The 25731-nt window shown below is 39.9% G+C and overlaps 1 protein-coding gene across 1 annotated transcript in view; it reads left to right on the top strand.

Annotated features, from left to right (window-relative positions):
* Nucleotides 1–22052: 22052 nt before the first annotated feature.
* The window catches only part of CRYBG1 (crystallin beta-gamma domain containing 1), a gene marked incomplete at both ends in the record, with an annotated part of 65111 nt that continues 61432 nt past the window's right edge, over nucleotides 22053–25731 (top strand). Inside the window, one exon of the mRNA XM_082305436.1 lies at nucleotides 22053–22088. Within this exon, the coding sequence (XP_082161562.1) occupies nucleotides 22053–22088 (36 nt within the window). The remainder of the gene's footprint in view (nucleotides 22089–25731) is intronic.

Here is a 25731-nt window from a genome sequence, read left to right as displayed (position 1 = left end):
AAAGGGAAAAAATGGGTAGAGATAAGACAGTACTCTCTACTGGCTCATTACAGCTAATAAAATGAACAAAAAAAAACCCCCTGAAGCCTAAATGCTGCTTTTTCTGTCAGGATACCTCACTTCTCATCTTGACTTTCAAGAAGTATTTGTTAGCGCAAGCATACTATGTTTGGATCAAAGCATAGTTTAGAAAAAGTTTAACTTTTATAAACTTAAGTTCACAACAAATAAGAGTCTTATCCCGAACAACTTTTATATGTGTGCCAGTGTGCTGAGAATGTCTTATAGATAAAAAAAAGCAGAAAATCAGCGCATATTTCATAATGTAACTTTTTGGCAGAAGTAAATCTAGTCAGATGACAAACTCTAGTCTTTTTTGTTACGCAAAAAGTCCCTTTTTTCTGTAAATACTAAATAGAATGTGATAGTAAGACTTGTAATTTGAAAACATGAGCAAAAAGGGGCCTCTATTATAAATGTGAACGTATGTATGAATATACGTGAAACTGTGTCGTAATTTAGACCTGAGTATTTTTACGAATGCTCTGCATCCCAAACGAACCTTGTTTAAATGGGATATCTGTCTTTTCTTCCCACTTCAGAGTACAGTGCTCGGAAGCTGTGCGTGAGCCCATCAGGAGCTGGCAGGCTGCTGGGGCTGGAGGAATGTCCCACTAGCTGCTAAACCAGTGGGGCAGCATTGGAGAGAATAATAATAGCTCAGGGCTTGCATGGCGGTATTCGAGTGATGATTACACGTTACAGGGGTGCTCGCTGTGACTGCTGAGGAGGAATTGAACAGGACATGGCCGGCAAAAACTTGGCAACTTTAAATTCTCAAATTCTGTGTCTAACTGAGCTCTAGCAAGTTCAAATATTGCGCACACCAGTATTTTTGATGACATTGTAGAATTGCCTGACTTAATCAGATTTTTGTGATGGGTATTTATGTTTCAATATTCTGGCAAGTTTCTTTTAAAAATATGAAATACAATTAGTCCGTGAGGGGTGTTTTATTACTGTTGGAAAGGTATCTAAATCACTTCTCACTGCTGCTTGCCTGTTTTCTTTGTCTAGTTTGTCATCCTAGGTTTATTTAGCAGTTGTTTTCTTTGGAATTGTTTTCATTTTTTTTGATTATTTTACTAAATCTGATCAGGGTGATTCCTTAATAGCACTACAGTTGTAAGTGACTAACTTGCTATACTCTACAGTTTTGTTTTGCTTGGTTTTGTTTGGTTTTAAAACAAAAAGAAACCTCTGTATATCTGTTTGGACATGTCTAAACTCTTCTAAATTAGATCAGAGTTATTTGCCAACCTTTGGCATATTTCCTTGGTGTAATTCTGTTAAACAGTGTTTTTCCCCTGCAGAAGTAGTGCTTTTCCCGCATCCGCCTTAAAGCAAGTCCTTTACGCTCTGAAGACTCCACATTTTGATAATTCGTTTCTTTGGCGTTCATAAGATTTATCAAAGTCCAGAAATTCTCTGTTCCCACTGCTCATTATTACGGTCCATGGAATTCCTTCTCTTCCAATGATGGATTGGATATGCTTTTCCAGTTGAAGTTGAACCCTCCGGTGATTACCCTGGGACACCTGCCAAAACAATGAGCTATTATCATGTATTCATTTCTTCCCACAGTGAGAGGTATCATTTCTGACTTTGTTCCACAGAACATAAGAGTTGAACAGAGTTTAACATTATTTCCTAGTTGTGCCTTTCTGTAACTAAGACAGATGGATTTCTCTCTCGTCAGTAATACTGCTTATTTTGTACCACCAATCGGTGAGTTCCAGAGGACTCACCGATTTACAGCCTATATTGCAGCATAGGTGTGTAGAGTAGATTTATTGGATGTAAATAAATAATATATAAATTAATTTTATATACAACACGTAACACTTGTTTTCATTCTAACATATACACTTTGGTTTATTGGCTGTGTTTTCTTACTAGCAAGATGTCCATTACACTTGAAGATGATTATAAATAAATTTTGCTGCTGATGACAAATTAGGTGTTCATGTCATCTAATGAAGCAGGTGTGAGCAGCCACGTGTTGGCAGTAGCAGGTCATGGTGTGTGTGAAATACACGTGCTTACTTTTTTTCCTTTCAAAAGCAATCAGGGTGTGATTCTCTGAGGGCAGATTTTGTTGCTTCATGATGGGATATTCCATGTAGCGGTTGAGTCATTTCTACCTTTCAAAAGAGTTTTGAACCCTCTTCCAAGTAGCATCTTACTCAGTTTGTGGGAAGAAGACGTGCAGTTGCCTTTACCTCTCCAGTCACGTTTTCCATATTTCTGAGGCAGTACAACATCCAGGTCTCCTTCTGAACTCTCTGTGGGCATATTCATCTCTCTCAGTAAACTGTGGTATTGTTGGTAGTGTTGGTGTATCACTTGGCTTTAAAAAACCCCTCACTTTATATGGTGGTCTGGATGCCACTCACAAAACTAAACAATTCCCACACTGAATTACTTCTTAATACTAAAGTTTCTTTTATAATGTAAAGAGTGTCAGGGGAAACAGCTATGAAATAAAGGATATTGACTGTCATGAAATGAACTACTATCTAAGTGGATACTGAAATGTGGACAGATTTACTTCATTTAGCATTTCTTATATCTTCTCTGGGTTGCCCTTGCTTGCCTCTCCTTTCCTTGTAATTTTAGCCTGTGAACACTGAAACTTTGGAGGGTCTTTTGATTATTCTGTTTTCTGAACTTTAGGGTCAGGTTTTTACAGGAGATGATAGAAATTGGTCTAAAAGAGAGAAACATTCACCATGAACGGCTCCTCAGAAAAAGGGTTTGGCAGAACCTTTTATTTCTTTGCATGTGTATTCGAAATTGACTGGTTTGATTTTGAGCAACAGTCCTCATTCGTGTTCAGGTGTGGATGTGTGTGTGGTTTCTGTGCTCAAACATAAGGATGTTCTAATCTAGCTGTATCCGTAGGTATCCATAGATCTGCTGCTGCCACTTTTGCTTCATATCAGAGGAACAGAGGGCTAAATGTCTTTATGTGTTTCAGTCACTCCTCAGCCTTAGTGCAAGCTTCTTGTTCTTGGGGAGCTTTTAACTTCAGTTTTCAAGAGTTTTTATAAGCCTGGGTCCATTGGTTTAGGTCCCTCATCACAGATTTCACAGAGCTGAAGGACACCTGAACAAACAAGGCAGTGATCAGGGGCATCTGGAGGAATAGCAAGCACCTCCCAAAACTGGAAGCGTGAATATTTTCCAGTGGTGCTCATGCAGCTTCTGATGTTGGTGACCTGCTTCCAGAGTGCCTGGGTGAGAAACAGGTGCTGTGGTACTGTCAGTGCCTTCTGCTTCTCTCCCAGGGCTGGATCACAGGCAAATGACAATAAAGAAAGAGTTTGGACACTGATCTTCCCTATGGCATCTCGTTTTCTGATCTGTGTTAGCCACTGTGGCATTCAGTACCAGTGCTGGCACAACCCAGGGTGCCAGGTTATATTTGACAGAGAACCCAGGATACATCAGGGCATCTCAGCAGCAGGTAACACTGACTCATGCTCCAGGACTTGAAACTGCATTGCTGACGACATTCAGTTCACATGATGTCCCTGCTGCCTTTGGCACCAAGGCTATCGCTGTGGAGGAAGGGTGTTGCCTTTCTCTATGAGTCCTTGCCATTTGCAGGAATCCAGGAGGATGTGCTGGATGTAAATATTCTCTGTCTTTGCCAATGTGAGTGGGTCCTGGAAAGAAAAGATTATTTCTGAGACAGTCTAGGGGTGCAGAGTGTTTGTGGTGGACAGGATAGCCCAATGAGGGATGCTTCAGCCCTGAGTCCACCCAGGAGCAGTCCCCAGGGCAAGAAGATGTTTGTAAGACAGTGACTGACTTCACAGGTGTTGGAGATCCTGCTCATCCTCTCAAGATGAAGTGATTGTCTGTAGATGAGAACGCTACAAGTGAAAAGATTTCACAGAACTAAGGTCTAAGATGTGATGGAGTGGCAACACATCACTACATAAAAGAGTCAGCCAGTTGTAGGAAGTTCAGCAAACAGCCTTGGGAACAGTGTCTTTGCCTATAAACAAGTGACCAAGGCTGCCGGGGCTCTGGAAGTAGTGCCTCTAGCATGGTTATAAACTGTATTTATCTTATTTAAGCATTCCGAAGGACAGTTTTACAGTTTGACATTCGTAAAATACTACAGTTTCTCGGGGCATCCAGATTGGGTGGTATATTCAGCAAAACAATCCTCGAAGTCTCCCTTCTACTTCCCACCTCTGAGTTGACTGATTATTCCTTTGTAATTATTCATGTGTGTGCCCGTGGACGATCAAAAATAGAGAAAAGGATTTTATTTTAATGTGCTGTTTAGCTTTCTTGAAGATATGTTGTCCATAAGCACCTTCTGCAACCACTCTCTCTGCAGATGAGGCAACCTAGGCTCGCACGCTCATGAAGAAACTGAAATTTTGGGCATGCTCTGCCCTTTACGACATCGGTGCAAAGAACATTAAGGTACATATGAAGAACATCAAATGCATTGGTACTGCTCATCAGGTCTGAGCAGTTTTGATGGGTTGACCCACCAGTCCCTCGCTCACTCCCCCCCGCCAGTGGGATGGGGGAGAGAATTGGAAAAGGAAAAGCAAGAAAATCTCATGGGTCAAGATAAGGATAGTTTAACAAGCAAAGGAGAAGGAAAAAAAAAGCAAGTGATGCACAATCAATCACTCACCAACTCCCACCAGCAGACCGATGCCCAGCCAGTCTCTGAGCAGCGGCTACTTTGGAAAGACACGCCCCAGCACACATGCACACGGTTTTTATTGCTGCGTGTGGCGTTACGTGGTGTGGAATATCCCTTTGGTCGGTTTGGGTCAGCTGTTCCCTCCCAGCCTACTTGCTGGGGGGACAACGCGAGAAATGGATAAAGCCTTGGCTCCGTGCAAGCACTGTTCAGCAATAGCTAAAACATTGATGTGTTATCAACTCTGGTTGTGGCCACAGATCTAAACCACAGCACCATACAGGATGCTATGAAGAAAATTAACTCCATCCCGGCCAGACCCAGTAAAAACTCTTAGATGCTTATATGTAGTTAGTGATTTGTTGTCCACTGGAGTATTTATTATATCAGTTTGTGGATTGTCTTACTAAAGGCATGACTGGACTGAACGGTTGGTAGAAGAACCGTGATAGTTAGACCTGTGGTGAGTTCTATGCACATAGATACTCTGGAAGACTGAGAAAAATAAAATACCTGTGACTCGAAGATCAGAAAGGTCTGTACGAAATAACCCAAGTTACCAAAGAAAAGGTGAAAGTATATTAATCTCTTCTTTATAAATATGATAAACAATATTGTTTTATATATGTTTAAAACCCACACAGAATCTCTAATGAAAGAATCACCAAATTATTCAAGTAAATTTAAGGCAAATTTCTTTTTTTAAAGGAAGAATAAATGCCATTGCATTTTGACAGCTCTTGAGATTAATTGCCTGGGGTGCATATGAGGTCAAATGCTGCAGCTTAGTTTTAGAAAAGTCCTGGATAATTTTTACAAATTAAAACATTTGTAGCTAGTAAGCTTATGGTAAGAAAAAAGAAATCCTAGACTTAGAGCTTAATAAGATTGCCTAGGGAAGGCAGGACTATTTTTGCCCAGTATTTACTCTGTTGCCTAATTGAAGGAAAATTTTCCCCACTTTATTTACAAAATAAATTAAGTATTGTCTTTTTAATGCTTTAATGAAACACAGGTTTGCACATCTAACATTATTTCACTCTCTAACTTTTTCTTGTGTAATTTTTCTTTGTTCCTTGTAGACTCTGTAAACTCTTTTTTTTTTTTGGAAGACTTGTTGTTGAACTTATCTGGTTGTATTTGGTAATCCATGTAAACACGAACTTGAACACAAATCCATGTCCAAACAAACAACTGGACATATTTTACCACAATGTGATATTCCCTGCTGTCCTGCATCATTACTTAGCTGGTAATGAAGTGCTATCATTGATATATCTGTTATCCTGGAGGTTACTAGAAATGCCATCAGGTTTAGGTGACTGTCACTATTGTCCCGTGATCTTGATTCGAAAGACCACAGAGGTACCTATGTTGTGTATATCTTGGATGACTCCCAGGAGCTTACTCACATCCTATCTGTTGGCTTTGATGTTCACACCTGCTGTTACCTGGCGTTGATGCCTCCCACCACAAGTCTTCCCTGTCAGATGTTGGGTCTTGGTGGTGATAAATCTGGTGAAGCAGCTGCCGTTCTGAAACTGTTATGATAACTGCAGATGTTTCAGCATAATTGTGTCTCCTCCCTTCCCACTTATTGGCTATACCCACTTTTTGAGAGGACCTACCACAGTAGAGACTCTGAAGATTCTCAGCATAATTGCAGTGCAAGTAATACTGAATTTTACTTCTTATGCCCTCTTTTTTATCTTTAATATGGTTTACCTGTTGATTACATTGCATTGCTTAATATTGGGGTCTGAGTTTTTACATGGCGCCTACATAGCATGTATGCAACAGAAAATAGCAAATTGCAAAAGCTTGCATCAGTATAGACAATTTTTTATGTTTATACAAAATCATTTTTCCTAAAACTACTTTCCATTTCCTCCAAGAGTAAGAAGTACATGGTTAAAAAAATGGCTTGAGGAGACCTTCTTCTATGGATTATTAAAGAAGTTCTTACCCTCCGTTCTTTTTCCTTTCTTAAAGTACCTTTCTCATCTCTCATATTTTCAGAAGTGTTTTACTTCTTCCACTCTGATTTCTGTATGTCTCACATGCCTGGAACAGTCTCATTATTTTCATCTGCTCAATAATCTTTCGTCTCCCTAAGTCCCTTTACAAATGTGCTTACTTTGGTTAGCTTTCCACCCCTCCTTTTATGCTCCTCCACTGTCCTTTAATCTAGCCCAAATTACAATTTAATAATGAAGGTGAGGGTTGAGGAAGAGAGGTGGTTCTAGTTTCAAAAGTTAGCTGTGAAACAAAACCCTTCAGTCATCTTGCATCTTCTGTTATTGCGGTCTATGGTTCAGTCTGCTCAGGCTTTTCAGGCTGCTTGTTTGTTTTCTTGTACTTGTGTACAGAGCGAGGCGCAGAAATACTGCTGTATACAGCTTACAAAAACAAAGGGGAACTGAAGCTTTTCTTTAATGAAAACTGCGCGCCTTTTTACTAGGGACGAGCAGAGCCTTTTAACAGAAATAGTTTTCTAAGTGTCTGCCAAGGTTTCTATAGCAAAACTACTTTTTGAGCCAACTCTTGAATATTTGCCTAGTGGAGCATTAAGAAAGAATGACTAAGGACACAGAATTAAGCTAAAAACAGCACAGAGGGTAACATAATCAGTTTGGCTTGCCCCTTCCTGTATTTATCTACTAGTTGAGGGCTTCCGTCTTCTGCGTCACCGACACTAACTGCTTTCATTAATTTGTATTACGCCAATTAACGTCGACAGGTGTTTGGCTATACTGGCTATGCCTTGGCTTTTATTTTAGGAGACCGACATTGCATTTTAACATATTTTGTGACTTCTGATCAAACATCAATACTGAGAGGATAAACAGGGATTTGGGGTAATACTTAAATTATACAGACTTACGTGGTAAGAAAATAAACTTTTAATGAATGAGCTGGTTTGATAGTGAGGTGAGTGTGTAAAATGAAAGCTGTTAATTCTAGATTTCTGTGCTGAAATTTGTAAAGCTTGATTACTGTTTATTGCCTCCATTTTCATCAGTCTTGTGACACATCTTTAAGGGAGGAGAGTATTAGGTGTGCTTGTGTAAGTTATTTTGTACAACTGGGCTTACCCCAGAGATCATTGCCTGGGAATGGTAGGGTCTTGCTTACAGGTCCAGCCACTGTTGTTCTGAAGTTCCTGAAAATGTTATTGCACGTGTTAATTAGGGAGACCCGAGTTACTAAAATGATGTTGAACTAGCTTTAATTAGTGAAACCAAGACCTCAGTGTCCTCTTGTTTCTGTAGCTCCTCTTTTTTCCCATTAATTAATGGAAACATTAATAGCAAATTACATGTTTCATTTACTTTTTTATGTGAAAGATTTGTAATTAACAGACTTACAGACCCGGCTACAGTGTTGCCTTCTGATGGAAACATAGTTCATATCAAGTCTTTTAGTAAGGTCATTTCTTTATGATGCTTCAGCAAAATCGTGCCATTTTATTTTTACATCTATACGGTAGCAATTTACAACATTTAAACTATGATTGATCTTCAAAATAAACTTCAAGTATTTAGCAATTATTTGTTATCTTTGGTTGCCTCTTTCTGATCCTTGGCTTCTTCGAAGTGACAGTTATCTCAGACAAAGACAGAAACCAATACAGTTCGGCATTATGGGTAATGAATCTCTCTTGACAGCGATTTCAGAGTCTGTATCTTTGCAGGAAGAAACTTTGCAGCCCTAAAGGTCTGCTGCCAGGTTAACTTATTTTCAAATGTGCATTTACTGTGCACAGCAGCCTGCAGCAGGCTTTCGGAATGCTTGAAGGGCTGAGTTTGGAGACCAAGTCCAAAGATTTTGAAATTGTCACTTGTTTCACTGTGCATGTAATACAACAAGAGCACAACCGCTTGCTTTCTTTTCCCTTGCATAACCGATTCTAGTAAGAGTGCTGATTAACCTACTTGTTTACTCTGGCTCTTTTTTGGAGATTACTTAGGGTTTTGAAAAGGACTCTATTCTCCTTTAGTCTGGAGAAATTTTTTTTAAGGAAGAAGGTGTTTATGTTACACTTTGAAAAATCATCAAGACAAAATACTCTGCAGTCTAAAAACCCAGTACCAAAAATGTTTTGCTCCTAAATCCTGAGAATTTATCTGTGGGAGATTCGAATTTCTTTGTCCCTTATGAAGGAGTTGCCCCATCTGGGTCACAAATGACAAGATAAATGCCTTGTTAGACTGGTTCTAGCCCTTAGAGGGTTGAAAGTAGGCAAATGCAGAAATTAAAATAGAAGGTTTTAGCAGGTAACTACAGAGTTGCTGGCAGATGACTCTGTAGTAAGCTATTGCAAATAGGACATCCTAGATGACTTAAGTCAGTCTTTGAACTGGCTCCAGAATGACTTGTATTTCATGTGTAAAGTCCAAGACTCATAATACATTTGTACCAAATGATGCTTTAGGATAAAGTTTAATGTGTGAACCTTTTTGAAATTAAAATGTGATTGAAATTGTAGTAGAATTATTTTGTGTGATTTGAGATGTTTACTTAATTACTCTTTGTACTCAACTGTCAATTAGATGTCTTGCGTAAGACCCGAATTCAAACTGAGCTACCTAACGTACTGAGATAGTAGGATGGTATAAACTCCTTTGGCTCCAAAGGAACACCAGAAAACTTTGTACGTGGTGCTTTTGTTTCTTCGTTTGTTTGAACAGTCATGCGATCTTTTGAAGACTAGAAGCTTTCAGGAGCTTACACGCTGAAAGTACACAAAGCATCAGAATCACTGAGATAGTATGCATGCACACTTGAAAAATGTAGTTTGTCACTTAGTGCCATACCAAAATATTTAATTTCTTGATGACAAAGAACTGAAGCCTGACAGTTACTGAGACATGAAAATTACTTCCTTCAGCAAACAGCATGGAGGTTACTCCTGCTAGGTACAGACCAGGTCAGGTAGACGTGGTAAGAATATGTGATGCTATAGCTGCAGGCTAGTAAGAGCAAGTTCACTCCCTTAAGTTTTTCTTCTTAGTTCAGCTTCAAACACAACCGTAGTAATCTTATAATTTTATAGATGACATCTTTAATCAAAGATAAGGAGGACTATATCTAAATTTGCTTGTCACATGGAGAGGGAGCTTTCATTAATAATAGATTAGATCCAATCAGAAGAGTAGGTGTGGCTGAAAGTTAGCGCTTATGGTGGACAAATCGAACTTGTTCTCACTCAGAAGTACATGTGCATTGAGATTAGCCACTTCTGCTCTGGCTATGTTTGTTAAATCTAAGAGACAAGAGACAACATAAATGGATTTCTTTTATGGAGGTGTGGCCACAGATCAGTGCAAGAGATAGAAATAAAGAGTTTGTCTTAACCAACTTCCTCAAAGTTAAAAACTTGCTTAGTTTTTTCTTAGGATTTTTCTTTTGATATAATGATCTCATTATAGGAGCACATTGTTTTTACTCATTACAGAGAGTCTCTGCCTGCTTTCCTGTGTTCAGAACCACTTGGCAGTCTCCATCCCAGACATTTAATATAATTAACTTGAAGGTGTTTACTGCTCAGGAGGTATTTAAGCATCCTAGGATGAGCAAGCATTGAGGCTGCAAGGTGAGCTGTTCTTAACCAATAGTTGAAGGCCTTGTGGTTTAGTAATCCAGAAGAGAGCTGTTAATGAGCAAAGTGGAAGCAGCATTAAGTAAGTGTACTGAATTGTAACAAAATGCTCATAATTTTAAATAACAAAGCCTTACACAAAATTAACTGGGCTGTCAGTGTCCCAGTTAAAAAAATGCTCTTTAGTTTGTCTGGCCCTCCTTTCTCAGGATCCTGTCATGTTCATTTTTAATTTCTCCCTCTCTTCTGTTTTTTACATCCTTTCTTTTACCTTCCCTCACTGCCTGCAAGATCACTTTTGATAACTGTGGAAAAGAGAAGGAGGTGGAAGAGGTGAGTGATAAATGGGTTTGACAAGAGGCAAAAATACTGTCAGGAGACAACTTCTCATTCCTCCAAAGGTGAAGCAAAACAAACTCTGAAAGTGAAGCCCATGGTCTTCTGGCTCTGTAGAGTTAAGATGCAGAGATGCAGGTAGGCTGCCTTGCAGTGAGCTCGTATCCAGGATGAATCCTGAAGTCTGCTGCAGCTTGCTCTGCGAGTTAGTCCTTCCTAAAAAGCCAATATGACTTCAAAGAAGCACTTCATAGTGTGAATCAATGTTATGATGTCTGTTTGAGCTGGCAGAAAGCCTGTCCTTTGTGGAGGTATGGAGAAAGCCCATTCACATCCATGAGTTTAATTTGATGTGTAAGTTTTGACAATTTAAATATCTGTATTCATTGCTCTCAAAAGAATATAAGAATGAAGAGCACTGATGATAATCTGTAGGGCTACAGGATGTACTGTGAAATGGTATTGTATGTTGGTGCTGTGCTAGAGTTGGTGACACAAGCACTTCTTATGCTGCATCTGTGACTGCAGTTGATACGTAGTGTTCTCCTGGCTTAATGATTCCCAAGATTTCCCTGAACTACTTTTTCTGCTGGACTCATGACTTGAAAAGCCATAGGAAGTAGGTATAATAGATTTTTGAAGGTTGTATCTGGAAATATGTCTGTGTTAAAGCATTTTTAGTGTTTTTTTTCTCATAAATATAACTGTAAATACAGATATAAGATGAAGATTGTTTGCTCTGAGACACGACAGCCATGGACCTGGCTGTTGAACACATTTATAAATCGTGATTGAATATTGTCATCCTATTACTTTAAGATAAGATTCAAACTTCACTCAGTCGTTCCATATAGAAATATGCAGAGAATTTGAATGAGAGTAATCAGTGGTTTCTTAAACCAAAAGAGTAAAATGTTAGGATTTATATTAAAATGTCTTCAGGTGCATGTTTTTAGGCAAATGAGAAAATCTGTATATCTTTTGCAATGAAGTTATCATTATTTGAAACCTGAAATTATACAGTCCATTATTAAGTCTGGAAGCAACAAAGCATCTCACATTACATGAGCTGACTTACCGAAGTATAACTTCATGGTTTCCTATTAATTCTTATTGAATATATGATTTTAATTACATTTTCCATTCCTGGCATCAAGAAGAGTTGCTCAACCATTGCAATAAATTGTTCTTCCTTTCTACCTAAAGCTCACTAAAGTTTTCAGGGCCAATTTTCAAAGCTAAATTTCCAAGTCCGCATTCTTAACTGCTGCCTCTATAGTGCCATTTTTTAAAAAAACATATTTGTTTTTTTCTGTAGCATGTTTGGAACTGTTTTATAGGTTTCCTAGGTATTTATATGGTTGATACTCAGAAATAACATAATAAACTCTTACAGTAATTCAATTTGTAATCACAATTCCCCATTGAATATAAGCCACTGTGTTATTTTCTGAGCAAAACGTGGCTCAGTGCTTTGTTGCCAAAAGCCCGAGTTTCAATTAGGCTTAGCATAATTGATGCGAATGTAAAATGGCTGGTACCACACTAGTTGGTTGTCTTTGTTCTAGACAGTGGGCTAATTTAGCTCATGAAATCAACTCATTTTAGGCGAGTTCCTTTGCTGTAATTGCAGGGTGTGGTTTATGAAGATTTTGATGAATAGATAAATTGATGAGTTCATGCAGCACCAGCCAAACCTCACAAGCCCTGCATGTATCTCATTGATTTGGCCTGTTCCTCATTCTCTCAGGCTGTGCTGCTGCGGGGTTCAGCCCGCTGCGTGCCGCTCATCTCACGGGACCTTCCCGGGGGTCTTCTTGCCGGCCCGATGGGTGCAGAAGAGGCTGGAGCAGGGGAGAGCTGGAGCATTATGCTATTGAAAGGCTGCATAATCTTCTGAGATCTCATGCTGAAAGGGACCTTCCTGTAAGCTGCGGTCCCCAGCCACAGTCTGGCACTGTGGTCATGTCTGTATGACAAGATGTGGCCCTGCCACAAGACCTAGTGCTCAGGTGTGTTTAGCTAGTGCACCCCTCCCTGCTGCCTCTGTACCCATCCTGCACGGGCTTTCTCACATTTGGCCAGTGAGAACTTGAGAGGCCTGTTTTGGTGTAATGTGAACCTGTTTCATCCCTTCTTGTGGGCAGAAACTTTTTTCTAAGAATTAAAGACTTTCCTATTTGCCACTGGAATTGCACTGTATTTAGAGATGCCCAGATGAATTGGACTTTTTCAAAGTGAAACTTTAGTCTAAGGCAGATTGCTAGATGCTCACAAGAAACTTTGAAGAGCAGAGAGCACAAACTTCGCTAATTTTTTCCAACAATCACTTTGAACCAAATGCTAATACTCACATGAAAGAGCAGGGGGAAAAATGTTGCAAGTGTGAGTCTGTATGTTCAGAAGTATTTTCCTGTCCCTGAATTTGTAAACACCTTTCTCTATCTCCCGATGTAGCTACAGAAAGTAGCAAAATTATGTGGTTACATAGTATTTCTGTTCATCAAGTCATGGTGAGTCAATATGAACAAAGAAAGAAAAGCATCATGTGTTTAAAGAAATGAGTGATGCTGGCTTTCTGTCTCCTCAGTCAAACAGCTTCATCTGGTTCTTTGAGCTTCTTACTATATAAAATGAGATATTACCTTTGTTAGGTTAAGTCAATGTGATGATTATTGTTTATACAATGCTTTAAAGCTAGCCCAGAATATAAATATCAAGATGAGCTCTACACTCAGTGAGATACTCCAGTGCAGCATAGTTACAAATGATCTCTGGGGGCAAGCATGTTAGCAGTGTGTATTTATGCATTGCCCACCAAAATTGGAATTTGACTTTTCTTGGGCTTGCTGGATGCTACCTCAATGTCAGGCATGATTTGTTTTATATTGATACAAAGCAACAAAGATCGTTATGTATATCTCCTCTGTCACATCTCTCAAAAGCTGCCAATACTTACACGTATTCAAAGAATCAGATTTCCACTGACAGGTTGTTTTATACAGCTTCAATTTTCCCAAAAATTGGGAGTAGAAAAATCACAATGGAAATTTTCAGGAATATTTTGCAAAGTCAATTTTTAGTAATAAACTTTAGCTATCTCCCAAACATGGCTGCATACAGAGAGCTAATGTAATGTCAACGCGTGGCTGTGGGAGGAACGGAGTGGTTATCACTGGCAACGCGGGTTTGTTGGGGCACATCTGGCATCTAGGTAGAGGTGCCACCCAGTGGTCAGATGGTAATAATGTGTTTTTCTGACTAATTAAAAAAAAAAGCATGATCAAAGGAGGGCATCATACAATAATTTTTTTTAATAATTTTTTTTTTAGACTTCATTATCAGCACATGGGGTTCAGTTTCTCGAAAAGTAGTAACTGACAAAGTTTGTTAATGGTCTTCAAATTACAGAGTAAAACTGAGCTTCAGTTAATTCAAATAGTCTCCAAGTAATCAAATGACAAAATGTGTTCCTCCTTTGAAACTAGGTTTTAGAAAGTGTATCAGTATATGTTCAAGTGGTTTTGTACCAAACCAAGGTGCTATTTTTGTTGGCTTTGTTAGATTGTGTTTTTTCCTATGCAAACAAGAGCTAGAAGTACAACTAAAGAGAAGTGATAGTCTGTGGTAGGTGTTAACTGAAATTTATGATGCATCTCCTCATAGCAACATTAATAGAGAATGATAATCATCTGGTTTGTAGATACAAAAAGGGAAAAAGTGGAGTTGCTGAGAAGATATTTATGATGCCAGCAAGATAAAAAATTAAATCTATTACAGTGATTAAATTCCTTAGTTGAGATTATCAGGAGGCAAAAGAGTGAAACGGTGATGAGCATCTGGTACAGGCCTGATGTAGACCAAGCTCCACACTACTATTCATGAAGATTTTAACTAGCTATATAATGGCTGGGCTTCTGGTGCAGCTAAAGACATTATTCACTAAGTTTCCAGGTTATCTAGGAGATAACCTCATAATTCAAATGCAGTTATTCTCAGTCTGAAGTGTCTGTATTGGGTTTATTTCCCAATTAGTAGAGGTGCTAAAGAAGTTACCTTTAAACATAATGAATAACTGCAATAATTTCTATGACAGCAGGGCTTTTTGATTTTGGAATAAGAAATCAGAAGCTGCTTGGATTCACTGTATTAAAGATTTGGCTACAGAGCAACACTGTGTGTCTCTGTTAGGACTTGGGAAAATGTGTTTTGAAGGACTAATGACTGTAGTATTTCCAATTGCATGCTGTTTGAAGGTCAAGAAAGCCCGAAGCTTGAAACCATTTCATCTCCTGAGCAGTTGCTCAGAGCTTCAACAAACTGCCAAATGCAAACAAATACGTTTAATAACCTGAAATTAATATATTGTACTGGGAAAGTATTGTAGGGCTGAAAAAACAAATACATGTAGGTATGTCAGTGGACAACAAGTATGACAAGTTTGTGGTGTTACAGTGGCTCAGAAAAAGGTCTGTGCAGTCTTTGTGTGTGCAAATGTATCGTGGAACAAAGCAACGAGGCAGTAGACCTGCTTTTCGTGATTTTCGGTGTGACTAGAACGGGAACATTGTGTCCAGCTCTGGACACATATTTGCTGGAGAGATGTTGTCAGAAGGAAACAGAGAGGAGAACATGGGAATTCATTTACAAAAGGAAAGATTATGCTAAATAATGGCTGAGTGAGAGATACAGCTGAAGCCTGCAAATATTTAAATGGTGTGAATTTGCCAAACAAAGAAAGGAATTATTTAGGCTGACATAGTAAGGCAGAGTGGAGTAACTATAACAAAGGGTACTTTTAGGTGAGGTTTTAACCCTGTTATTAAGATGTATGACAAAACACTTCGAAGTAAGCCAGTAGGAATACAAGTGCCCTGACAAGATGTGACCTAAGGTAGTTTAAACAGACTTTTTTATCTCTAGGATCTAGAAAGGTGGAGGCAGAAAGGTAAAACTTGATTCACCTGTGAATCTGAAGCCTGGCCATTAGATGGCAGGGTGCTGGCACAAGAGTGTGCGTGCCTCCCCGCCACTTCTTAATGCCATGCCCCAGGAGGAGCTCAGAGCCACTCATCAGTCCCAGGGTCTGGGAGAGTTTGAGATGCTCAGTTTTCCTGTAAAAATCACACACATGGACCCTGTCACTCCCACGGCAGAAAGCTGTGTCCCAAGCACATGTCCCTTCAAGGACGCATGCGTCTGCTCTGGCTTTTCACTCCTTGAAACCCTGTGGGGGTAGGTAAGTACGTAGGTACAAGAGGTGCTTAGTTACCCCAGTGTAACAAACCACTTTGTATAGGAGCTGAAGTTGGTTTCGGGTCTGAACAATGCTCTAATGAAGGGAAGAGAAGCAGCTCTTCTCTTCTATAACCAGGGATACAGTATTGGGACTGCTGAGGCGGTGGGAAGAGGTGATGTAAGTGCGGTACGTAGCTTGCTGCAGACTGTTCAGCAAGTCCACATACTGGTTTTGTGGAAGAGATGACAGAAGGCATAACAAGCAGTAGCTTTGTATGGAAAACTTCAGCCCAGAGCACGCTGTTTGAAATGCTCAAAATATATTAAGACTGTAACTACAGCAACTCAAATAATGTGCAATAAAAAACCCAAACAAATCTTGTTTAAAATAGAGTCTACACTGCTAAAGGATCTGCCCCAGGGAGCGATCCTTATATATGCATCCACACCTCTCAAGATTACATGCCTCTAGAGTGAACTGGCTGTGTTTGTGCTGCCTAACACTTGACCTGGGCCTGATGCCCCCGTGGCTCTAAGACCATAATTATATTTTTGTGGCTTCAGTTCAAAGTGTCTGAGGTAACGTGAGGGCTGCTTTGCTGCCTGCAAGACTGGTGTTTTTATAGCATTATGCCAAAGGTATGCTGCATGCTGTGGGGTGTGGTGTGGGGCATAGAGGGGGTGTCTGAGGGCAGGAGGCTAGCTGGGATAGTGTAGAGCAGGAGGAGCCAAAGCTGGTATAGTCCCATCCTTGCTCCACCATCCGTAGGGCAGTCTGTCCACAGAGCTGTGCCTCGGCTTTTCCTTGGAGGGAAGTAGTTGGTTTCCTCCAGAGGAGAATCCAAGCACAAAGTGGTGCATGTGCAGTATGGCTGACAAGGGGACCAGGACCAGGGAATGAACCAGGGAGGTAAATTATTTGACAGCGTAGGTGCACCCATCATAGTCATGAGCACCTAGGTGGCAGGCGAGCCAGGTAAAAGCCCTTTACTGCTCTTAATGTTGTTCTATGTTTTGCAGTAAGTCTTTAGCACAGACACTTTACTGATCAAATTGATATTTGCTGGTCCCGGGGAAAAATTTAAGTGCTGAAATGGCGTGGGAGGGGGGAGACTGGGCAGAGGATCTGAATAAACAAACAAAATGTCTTTCCATTTTAATCAAGTTGCTCTTGCTCATACATGCTCTCTCTTTTTTAAAACATGATCTCATCCTGTGTAAAAGTGTTGATTGAAAATGGGAATTAATATGCAAGAACCATCTACTGGGTACAGACTGAAGACTGTTCTAAAAACCAGCAGACTGTAGATGGATATCAGGGCTGAATATGATGGATTATGAGGGAAGCCATGGCTGTAAAATTATAAGAATGCCAGTTTAGTAAGCATTATTAGTTTAAAATGTATGGCAATCTCCTCTTTTCTTCTTTTTCTTTGTGAGTTGTTTGCTTATTGGTCCTATCTTAGTGTTTTCATATATTTTTGTCTTCAGGTTAATTCCCTTCAAAATTATTTGTAATTGTCATCATATTTTAAGACAATATCTTAATATCTTAAGACAGTTAATAGGATAGCATTGTGTTGCTACTAAGGACTTTGGCACGGACAGGTACGAGCGATGGGGCCGAGGTGTGTGGTCTGCAGCATAAAGAGAGCACTCCCCAGTTTAATTCCTATCTGATGGGTTCCTTTTCCAGTCAGTAGTTCTGCTGTGAACCAGTATCCCTGTACTGCTAAAGAGAAGATGTATGTACCTACAAAGCTTCTCCTTCCTCCTTTTAGTGCCTCATGCTCTCTTCAGAAGCTTGGTAATTTTCAAGGCCTCCTACCTGGTCTTCCTTTGCTTCACTGTAAAATTAGTTATTATTTTCATTAGCTATATGAAAACATGCCAGACACACATTGCTGTAGAGTAGGTAAACATACTCTGAGCATTTTTGATGTAATTAGTTGCACTATTTAGTAGCCAAACATATAGCAAACAATACACTACTCAGTCTATCATAAATATTCACCCCACCATTTTTCCTGATTTAAAAATTCTTACCTCCACAGACAAAGCTGCTCTCCAAGTACCTCCGACAATTGATGGGCCTTGCAAAACATCTGGGAGGGTTTCATAACATGCCTAGCGTGTTGCAAGCAGCCTTTTCTCCCCGGGCCCTCGGGGCTTTGAGCGAGTGGGTATGGTTACACAAACAAGCCCGGGTGAGGAAAGCAAGGGTGTGGGTTGACAGTGCGTCAGCTCCTCTACGGTAACTGTCCACCCGCCTGCCCTTGCCCCACGGTGAGTTTCTCCGCAGTGAGTTGGGGCGAGCTGCTCCGCGTTTGGGCTGGAAGGAGAGAATTTGGCTGGGCAGTTAGGGCAGAGGAGGTGCAGCGCCGTGCCTTCACACCCCGGCTTGCCCCTGGGAGCTTGCGTCCGTGCCCATGCCTTCAGGCGGGAAGCGTACCGCAGTGTTTCCCTGGAAAGCTGCCCGGTGCCATAAAGTAAAGCTTTTGGGAGGCTCTGGTGAGCTCAGCTCATCAGCAGATTGTTGGGAGGATAGGCTTTAATCCGTGAAGAAATTCAAAGAGTGCCTCTTCTCACCCATCTGGAAATCTGGAGTTGGCTGTTTTCCAGCACGCTGTCTTTGGGTTGCAACTTTTCATGCTGCTTCTGTCAGCTCCAGCTTTTGGCATGAAATTGTGTCCTTTAAAAAAGGGTGTCTGAAAGAAACAATGCTGCTTCACCGTACTCTGAAAACAATGGCTTCTTGGCTACCGCGCCATGGACTGGCCAGCGCCCTGAGGTCTAACGGTGTCTCAGAGACTGATGGCCCACCAGGAGTGGGCCCATGGGGGTGAGGTGTGGGGGTGCCCCCGGGGGGGCCCTGCCTCCATCGCTGGAGGTGAGCCAGCAGGTGCCTCCCAGGTGGATGTTGCTGGCTTGCCTGGGCAAGCACAGTCCCCTTCAAGCACAGCACATCCCTTCAAGCAAGCACATCCCCCCCCAAGCACAGCAGGACACGGAGGATCCTGGAGAACCATCATGACTTCCTACCTAGGAAGTGTTGGCTCCCAGAGCTTCCTCCTTTTGGCATTTTGACGTGTAGGATCAGTGGCATATTGTTTTCTGACAGACGTTCATTTTATAGCACTTGGGGAGCAGATGCTTGGCAGCACCCCAGCAGCACTGTTGCAAATGGTGGCCTCTCACACAGTGTTGGTGTCACCTCAAGACTTGACGGCTCTTCCGTCCGCGTCCCGTGGTGTGCCGTTATTTTCCTCCTCCTTACCTGGACTTCTTACCTGGACTTCAACCAAGCACCTTCCCGGTCTCCTGCCCATACTATGTCACTTGTTCCACTGCTCTGAGTCACTGAGTTGATAGTCCTCAGTCTACTGTTGCTCCCTTGAGCAGTCTTAGAGCCTCCAGTATCTGCATCAGACAGGGTGCAACAGGATCTTTCAGCACTAGGTGAGCAGCTGGTTAACGTGACTTTTGAATTCTCTCGTATACAATGTGTGTTGAACCACCCCAAAAACAACCTCCGTTGGTGGAGGCAGAAAATGAAAATCAAGATGGACAGCTCAAAGTCAGCTGTGGCTTGGAGAAGGTAACCAGCTATTGAGAGCGATGCAGTTTCTTCCTTAGAAATAGGTAAATAAACAAAATAATTGCACATGTTTATTGGGATATGTGTTAAAATGTCAAAACATTTTCACCACAATTATGCAATAAACTGAACACCTCTATGCCTGAGGCTTTTCTGCTCCCTTATTTACTCTTTGAAAACTCTATATGGCAGTCAGTTATAAAACTAATTTTGCAACTAAAGCTGTACAAACAGAGCTGGATTGGGGACTTTGTGATGAGTCTGGAAAAGAAGCCTATGGGAAAGGGAGTTTTGATCTAACTGAAATGGAAAATACGCACATTTGAAGGAAAAAACAAAACACATTTTGAGACTTTCTTTTGCTGAAAGTGAAATATTTGGTGAGGGTATTTTCTGCCTAAAGATCTCTCAGTGTTTCAAACTGGGGTGAGTTCATCGGATGGCCACCAGTGCGGTCAGAGGTTGCCTGTGAGGCTGCACTTGCTCTGTGAGGAGAGGATGGAGAATTAGGGCTTGTTCAGTCTGGGGCAGGAGGCAGCTCTGGGGGGTGATGAGGGGCCTGGAGGCCCCCCAGTGCATTTGAGGAGGTCGGCAGGAAGACGGACCCAGACTCTTCACAGTGGTGCATGGTGGGAGGACAAGAGACAATCGGCAAAAATTGAGAAAGGAGGGATTCAGACTGGATGCGAGGGAAAACATTTTCACCATTGCTCAGAGAGGTTGTGATGTCTCTGTCCCTGCATGTTTTCAAGAGCTGACTAGTGAAAGCCCTGAGGAACCTGGTGTGATCCCATAGCTGACCCCGCTTCGGGCAGGATGTTGGACCAGAGATCTCCTGGGGTCCCTTCCAACCTGAATTGTCCTATGATCCTATGAAAAATACAGTCCAATTTTGAAATAAAAATATCCAAATACATACATTTAAAAAAAAGCTGTATTTTAACTAATTGTTTAATCATCTAAAAGACTAAATATATAAAATGTTGTTTTTATCAACCTTTTTAATAAAACCATATCTTCAGAGAATTCTATATTCTCGCTACTTTGATTTTTCAGACAGTGAAATGAAAGAGATAATATAAGTTGGTCAGTTTTTATTATTTTATAAAATAAAATAATATTATTATAAAATAATAATAATAATCATAGTAATAACAATAGTAATAATCATAGAAAATAGTCTCCTATATAAATCTAATAATATAAAATAGTCTCCTCCTCTTAGGAGGGGACTAAGTGAACTTTTCCACATTCTTTGGATTCAGAATTTCAAAATTGACACTACAGAATAAACAGAAGCAAAATTAGGTCCACTAAGCTTTAGGACTGACTTGCTAAAAATTAATGTGCTGTTTTAGAGATTGTATACACTTCCATTGTGACAGCATCTTCCCAATAAATGACCTTCTGTTTTGAGAATTCAGCTGATTCCTTACTGAGACAGCTTCCAGAAGGAAGGTGAGCAGAACATGTGATGTAATGTGCAGCTATAAACCCCAAATGTTGTAATCTGCTGTGTCTGTAAAGGTGGAGTGACATTAGATAAGACAACTAATTTTTCTACCTTGTGGCTCTGATGTGATTATCCTGTTGAATATTGTACTTGGTTTTTGGTTGTTTGTTATCAGGAAAAAGCTGACAAGTTAAGAGTTTCAGATAGCTAAAGCAGCAGGTGGGACAAATGAATGTCTAATAAGAGGAGCAAGTAGTTTGGCTAAAATAAAGCTGTAAACTTGAGAAGTACCGGAGGCCTGGAACCACTACAACAAGAGAAAACAGCTCAGTGTGTTTTGTCAAGTAATACGGCAGATATTATCTCAGGCTTTATTTTGTTAGGATGTTGTCCTGGTTTCAGCTGGGATAGAGTTAATTTTCTTCCTAGTAGCTGGTATAGTGCTGTGTTTTGGATTTAGGATAAGAATAATGTTGATAACACACTGATGTTTTGGTTCTTGCTAAGCAGTGCTTACACCAGTCAAGGACTTTTCAGCTTCCCATGCTCTGCCCGGTGCACAAGAAGCTGGGAGGGGGCACAGCCAGGACAGCTGACCCAGACTGGCCAAAGGGCTGTGCCGTACCGTATGGCGTCATGCTCAGTATATAACCTGGGGGGAGTTGGCCGGGGGGGAGCAATCGCTGCTCGGGAACGGGCTGGGCATCGGTCAGTGGGTGGTGAGCATTTGTGTCATGTATCACTTGCTTTGTATATTATTATTGTATTATAGTATTATTATTACTACTACTACTACCATTCTATTTCATTTTACTTCAGTTATTAAACTGTTTTTATCTCAACGCACGAGTTTTCTGACTTTCACCCTTCCAATTCTCTCCCCCATCCCACTGGGGTGGGGGGAGTGAGTGAGCAGCTGTGTGGTGCATAGTTGCTGTCTGGGGTTAAACCACGACAGATGTATTAATTGAACAACGTTTATTCTCCTTTCAGGTACTATGATATATCAGGCAGACGCTATACTGTTCAAGAAAACCAAATACCATCAGTAATCTGTCCACACTCTTATGTTCTTCCAGCAATATCAATGTCTACTGCCTCATTACCAGCAGCACTTAGAAAGGTAAGAGAAAACTAAATATGTGTGTTTACATAAAATATATATCTATATATATACACACACACTTACATATATCATAAAGAAGATGACTATTCTGAAAACAGAATTTAACACTAAGTATAACTGTAATCTTCCTTTAAAGACCTGTGTTTGAATATCAATGGTGGTCACCAACCATATGGCTTTTTCCTTTTGTTCATAAAATATATATAAGCCAAAATAATAAAGGAACAGCACCTACACTTTTATGGTTTCTCACTTAACCTGTACCGTTTTCAACATTAAGTTTTATTCCAGAGAAGGAGAAATGGCTACGCATTTGTTTTCTAGTGTTCATTTAGTTCATATAGTGTTACTCATTTGCTTGGCAGCAGTATTACTGCATGGAAGCAAGCTAGGGAAAATGCTAATTACTTCTGTTCTAATGTGAGAACTTAATTTCAGATTGCAGACAAGGTTGTGCAATGCCATTCTTGTCTGTATTGTAATCTTTCCATGGAAGGAGAAATACTTTTTTTTTCCACATTAACAAAAGTACACAGCAGGCCAGTAATTGAAAAAGTTGCTTTTTTCTTGGTTGTGGAACTAACATTCATCTGAATATATTTGATGAGGGCTTAAAATATTCTGTCTTTAAAACAAATAAATTTATTGTCTAGTCTTCTCAAGCCAGAAAATCTCATCTACTAATTTCTATGATGTGAAGCCTTTGGAAAAGACTCATTGGTCTTTGGTTGAATACACAAATAATATAAACCCCAAACATCCCTTGTGGTCTCATTCAGCATCTTAGTTCTATTGACACTGTAGAAACATGTCTACAAAAAGAGCTCCGTTCTTCACGGTTACCAAACAGCAAAATGGCACAGTACTGTGATGGGATGACATTTCTATTGCAGTAGAGCTAGCTGGGGAATTAGCTTTCCAACAGAAAAAAATTGCTGTTCACCCTGTTGCTCTCTTGGATGGACTTGTATATTAACGCCTTGCAAGGACTTCTAGAAAAGCAAGTAGATGTTTGATTTTTTCAGTGGAAATTTAAGAATGGCAAAATTCAGCTGTTACTTAGTGAGCTCTGAGTTGGCATCTTCTTTTGGAATAAATTGTTCATACTTTCAGCTAAGTTAAACTGTTGGGGTGTCATTCCTCTAACCTGGAACCAATCCATTTGTACTAAAAACATTTAAAAGCCTTTATATGAAGCATCTAAAAAAGTATCAGAGCAGACCGCATCATTTTATACTTTGAGGCATAACACAAAGGTCTGGTTGTTAGATAAATCATAAAAATCAAGGAAATTGGGGGGGGGGGGGGGGCGGGGGCGGGTATGCATGTGTGAATTCAGCAGTTTCTTCTGTATTGGGATAATCTGCTAATATGTGTAATAATATAGAGTCACCTGCGGATGATAGATGGTTTATGGGGATTGGGATTTAATGAAGCCCTGCCTTCCTTCAATATTGCTTGTGGGAGAGCAGCAGAAAACGGTGCATGACACAGAACATAAGCTGTTTGCACCAGGCTCCTCTCTGGTGCTGTTCTCTCTATGGAAATCTGTTCATAAGCCTTTCAAAGGTGAATGTACTAAGTAGAGTCTTGCAGACTAATTTACACAGCCTAATTTGTATTATCCTCTGTTTTTGCCTAATTTAGGTTATTCCCTTTACCTGGGATAATTAAGAGCTGACTCCAGAAATGACTAAAACAGACAAGCTCTCCTGCATTCTTTTAGTAATTGAACAGTCTTCCTAAGAAACCTTGCTTATCAGTCTCTGGAGCTTGTTAACATTTGGTTTTGTTTTCTGGAAAAGGAAAAAAAAAAAGAAGTAATTTTATTTTGCTGCTTTCCCTTTCCTTTTTGTAGCAGTGATCATTAAATGATGGAGTTCACTCTCACCTAAATTCCCTTCCACTCTCAGCCAGTTCGTGCCTACTAGTCAGCAGAAGATCTAAAATAGCCACTCCCTTAATGGTTTTCTTCACCTTCTGAAGAAAAAGCTGTCCCCAGCATATTCCAAGAACTTGTTGGACTGTCTCTGTCTTGTATTTCTTTTCCAACAGAAAAAAAAATTAATTCCAAGAAGTAATTAAAGCCGTCAGGTTCTGTCCTTTTGGATGCTTCCCTTGCTTGATCAAAAAACAGTCTTCTCTCCACCCAATTAACTAGTGTATAATAAACTTCTATCATAATATACCCTGCTTTTCCCCTTTCATCTTCTTCCAGGATTGTTTAACAAATCTTCATCTTACCTATTCCTGTACTTCACAGCAACTGTTCTTGATACACAGTGCAACTTTGTTTCTCTTTCTTTTTGTTTGACTTTCATAAATAGTGGTGGTAAACCAGCAGGAAATTAAAAACTGTTTAAAATCACTTGTTTGATAGTGTTGCTCAGTGAGTAAATGTTGTGTTGCCCAAACTGTAAGCCAAAAATATTTCCTCTCACTGCATCGTTGTCTTAGGAAAAAAGCGACATCCTCCTATATCAATACTGCTTTCTCATTAAATACCTCTGATGCTGATTCAGATGTACGTCTAGTTCTGTACAAATTTTTCCACTTCTTTTCCCTTTGCAAGGCTGTTTGGAATTTATCACTTTGTTTTATTGTAAGCTTCTGACTTGAACAACTGAAAATGTCAACTATATAACAATGAAAGAGAGATTTTAAAGTGCTCTTATCAAACATATAAATAGCATATGTTCATTAAATCACTGGGTGCAACTAGATCTATGACAAATTCATCAATCATACAAATTTAAATATACATTTCATTTTCTTGACTGTTCTAGTCCTGTACTATTTAATGTGCAAAACATTTGTTTTACGAAAATGAAGGCTAACAGTTTCTCTTTTGGTATTTTGGCAAATAGAAGTTTGGTAACATGCTATCAAATACTAAAAAAAAAAACCAGAAATAATTTCTAGATGTCAGTTCTGCAAAATACTCTATTTCTAGATTTCTAAAACTCAGCTTATTCCTTTTCCTTTTCCCAAATAATGCATTGCATCCCTGGTTACATTTGCACAATCTAGTTTCACTCAGTGGAGCTAAACAGGAGGAGTATTTGGTGTCTTTGAGTTTGTTTGCAAATGAAGGCAAAATAGCTTGATTCGATTCCTGTTTATATTTAGAATGTCTATGCAGATCCACACTGAAGATTATTTGAGCTGTCATATAACCTACTACATGAAGTAGATAGCTGTGGTCATAATTTTATGACTTTTTAAAATATCTTTAAGACTGTTTAATTAATAAAACAATGTGGCCAGGGTTCCCACTGTGAACGAAGAAACAACTTCCTGAATGTTTGATTCATTCCATTGTCTTTGAATAAATAATAATTCCGTTTGAGGACCAAATCACAGGTAAGTGTATATTTTGCAGTCATACAGCTTCAATAGTGACAAAATACTAATACCAATCGAGAAGGACTCCTACCTGTGATATGGCAAACTCAAATGACCTTAAATTATGTAGCTAAAGACAAATAGGCTTTAAGCTGAGAGGTTTCCATATAGTTAAGCTGAAAGGCATTTATTCCTGTAGAGAACAATTTCAAATTTTGATTGGCTTCTGCTGATAGTAAAATGAGTAAATGTAAAGAGAGTTCTTAATCCTTCATTATTTATACATTTCCTATGC

This window comes from Platalea leucorodia (genome assembly GCF_965183815.1).
Source record: "Platalea leucorodia genome assembly, chromosome: 3".
Taxonomy (NCBI): domain Eukaryota; kingdom Metazoa; phylum Chordata; class Aves; order Pelecaniformes; family Threskiornithidae; genus Platalea; species Platalea leucorodia.
The sequence above is the reverse complement of the archived record's forward strand: the minus strand, read 5'-3'. Positions and strand labels throughout refer to the sequence as shown.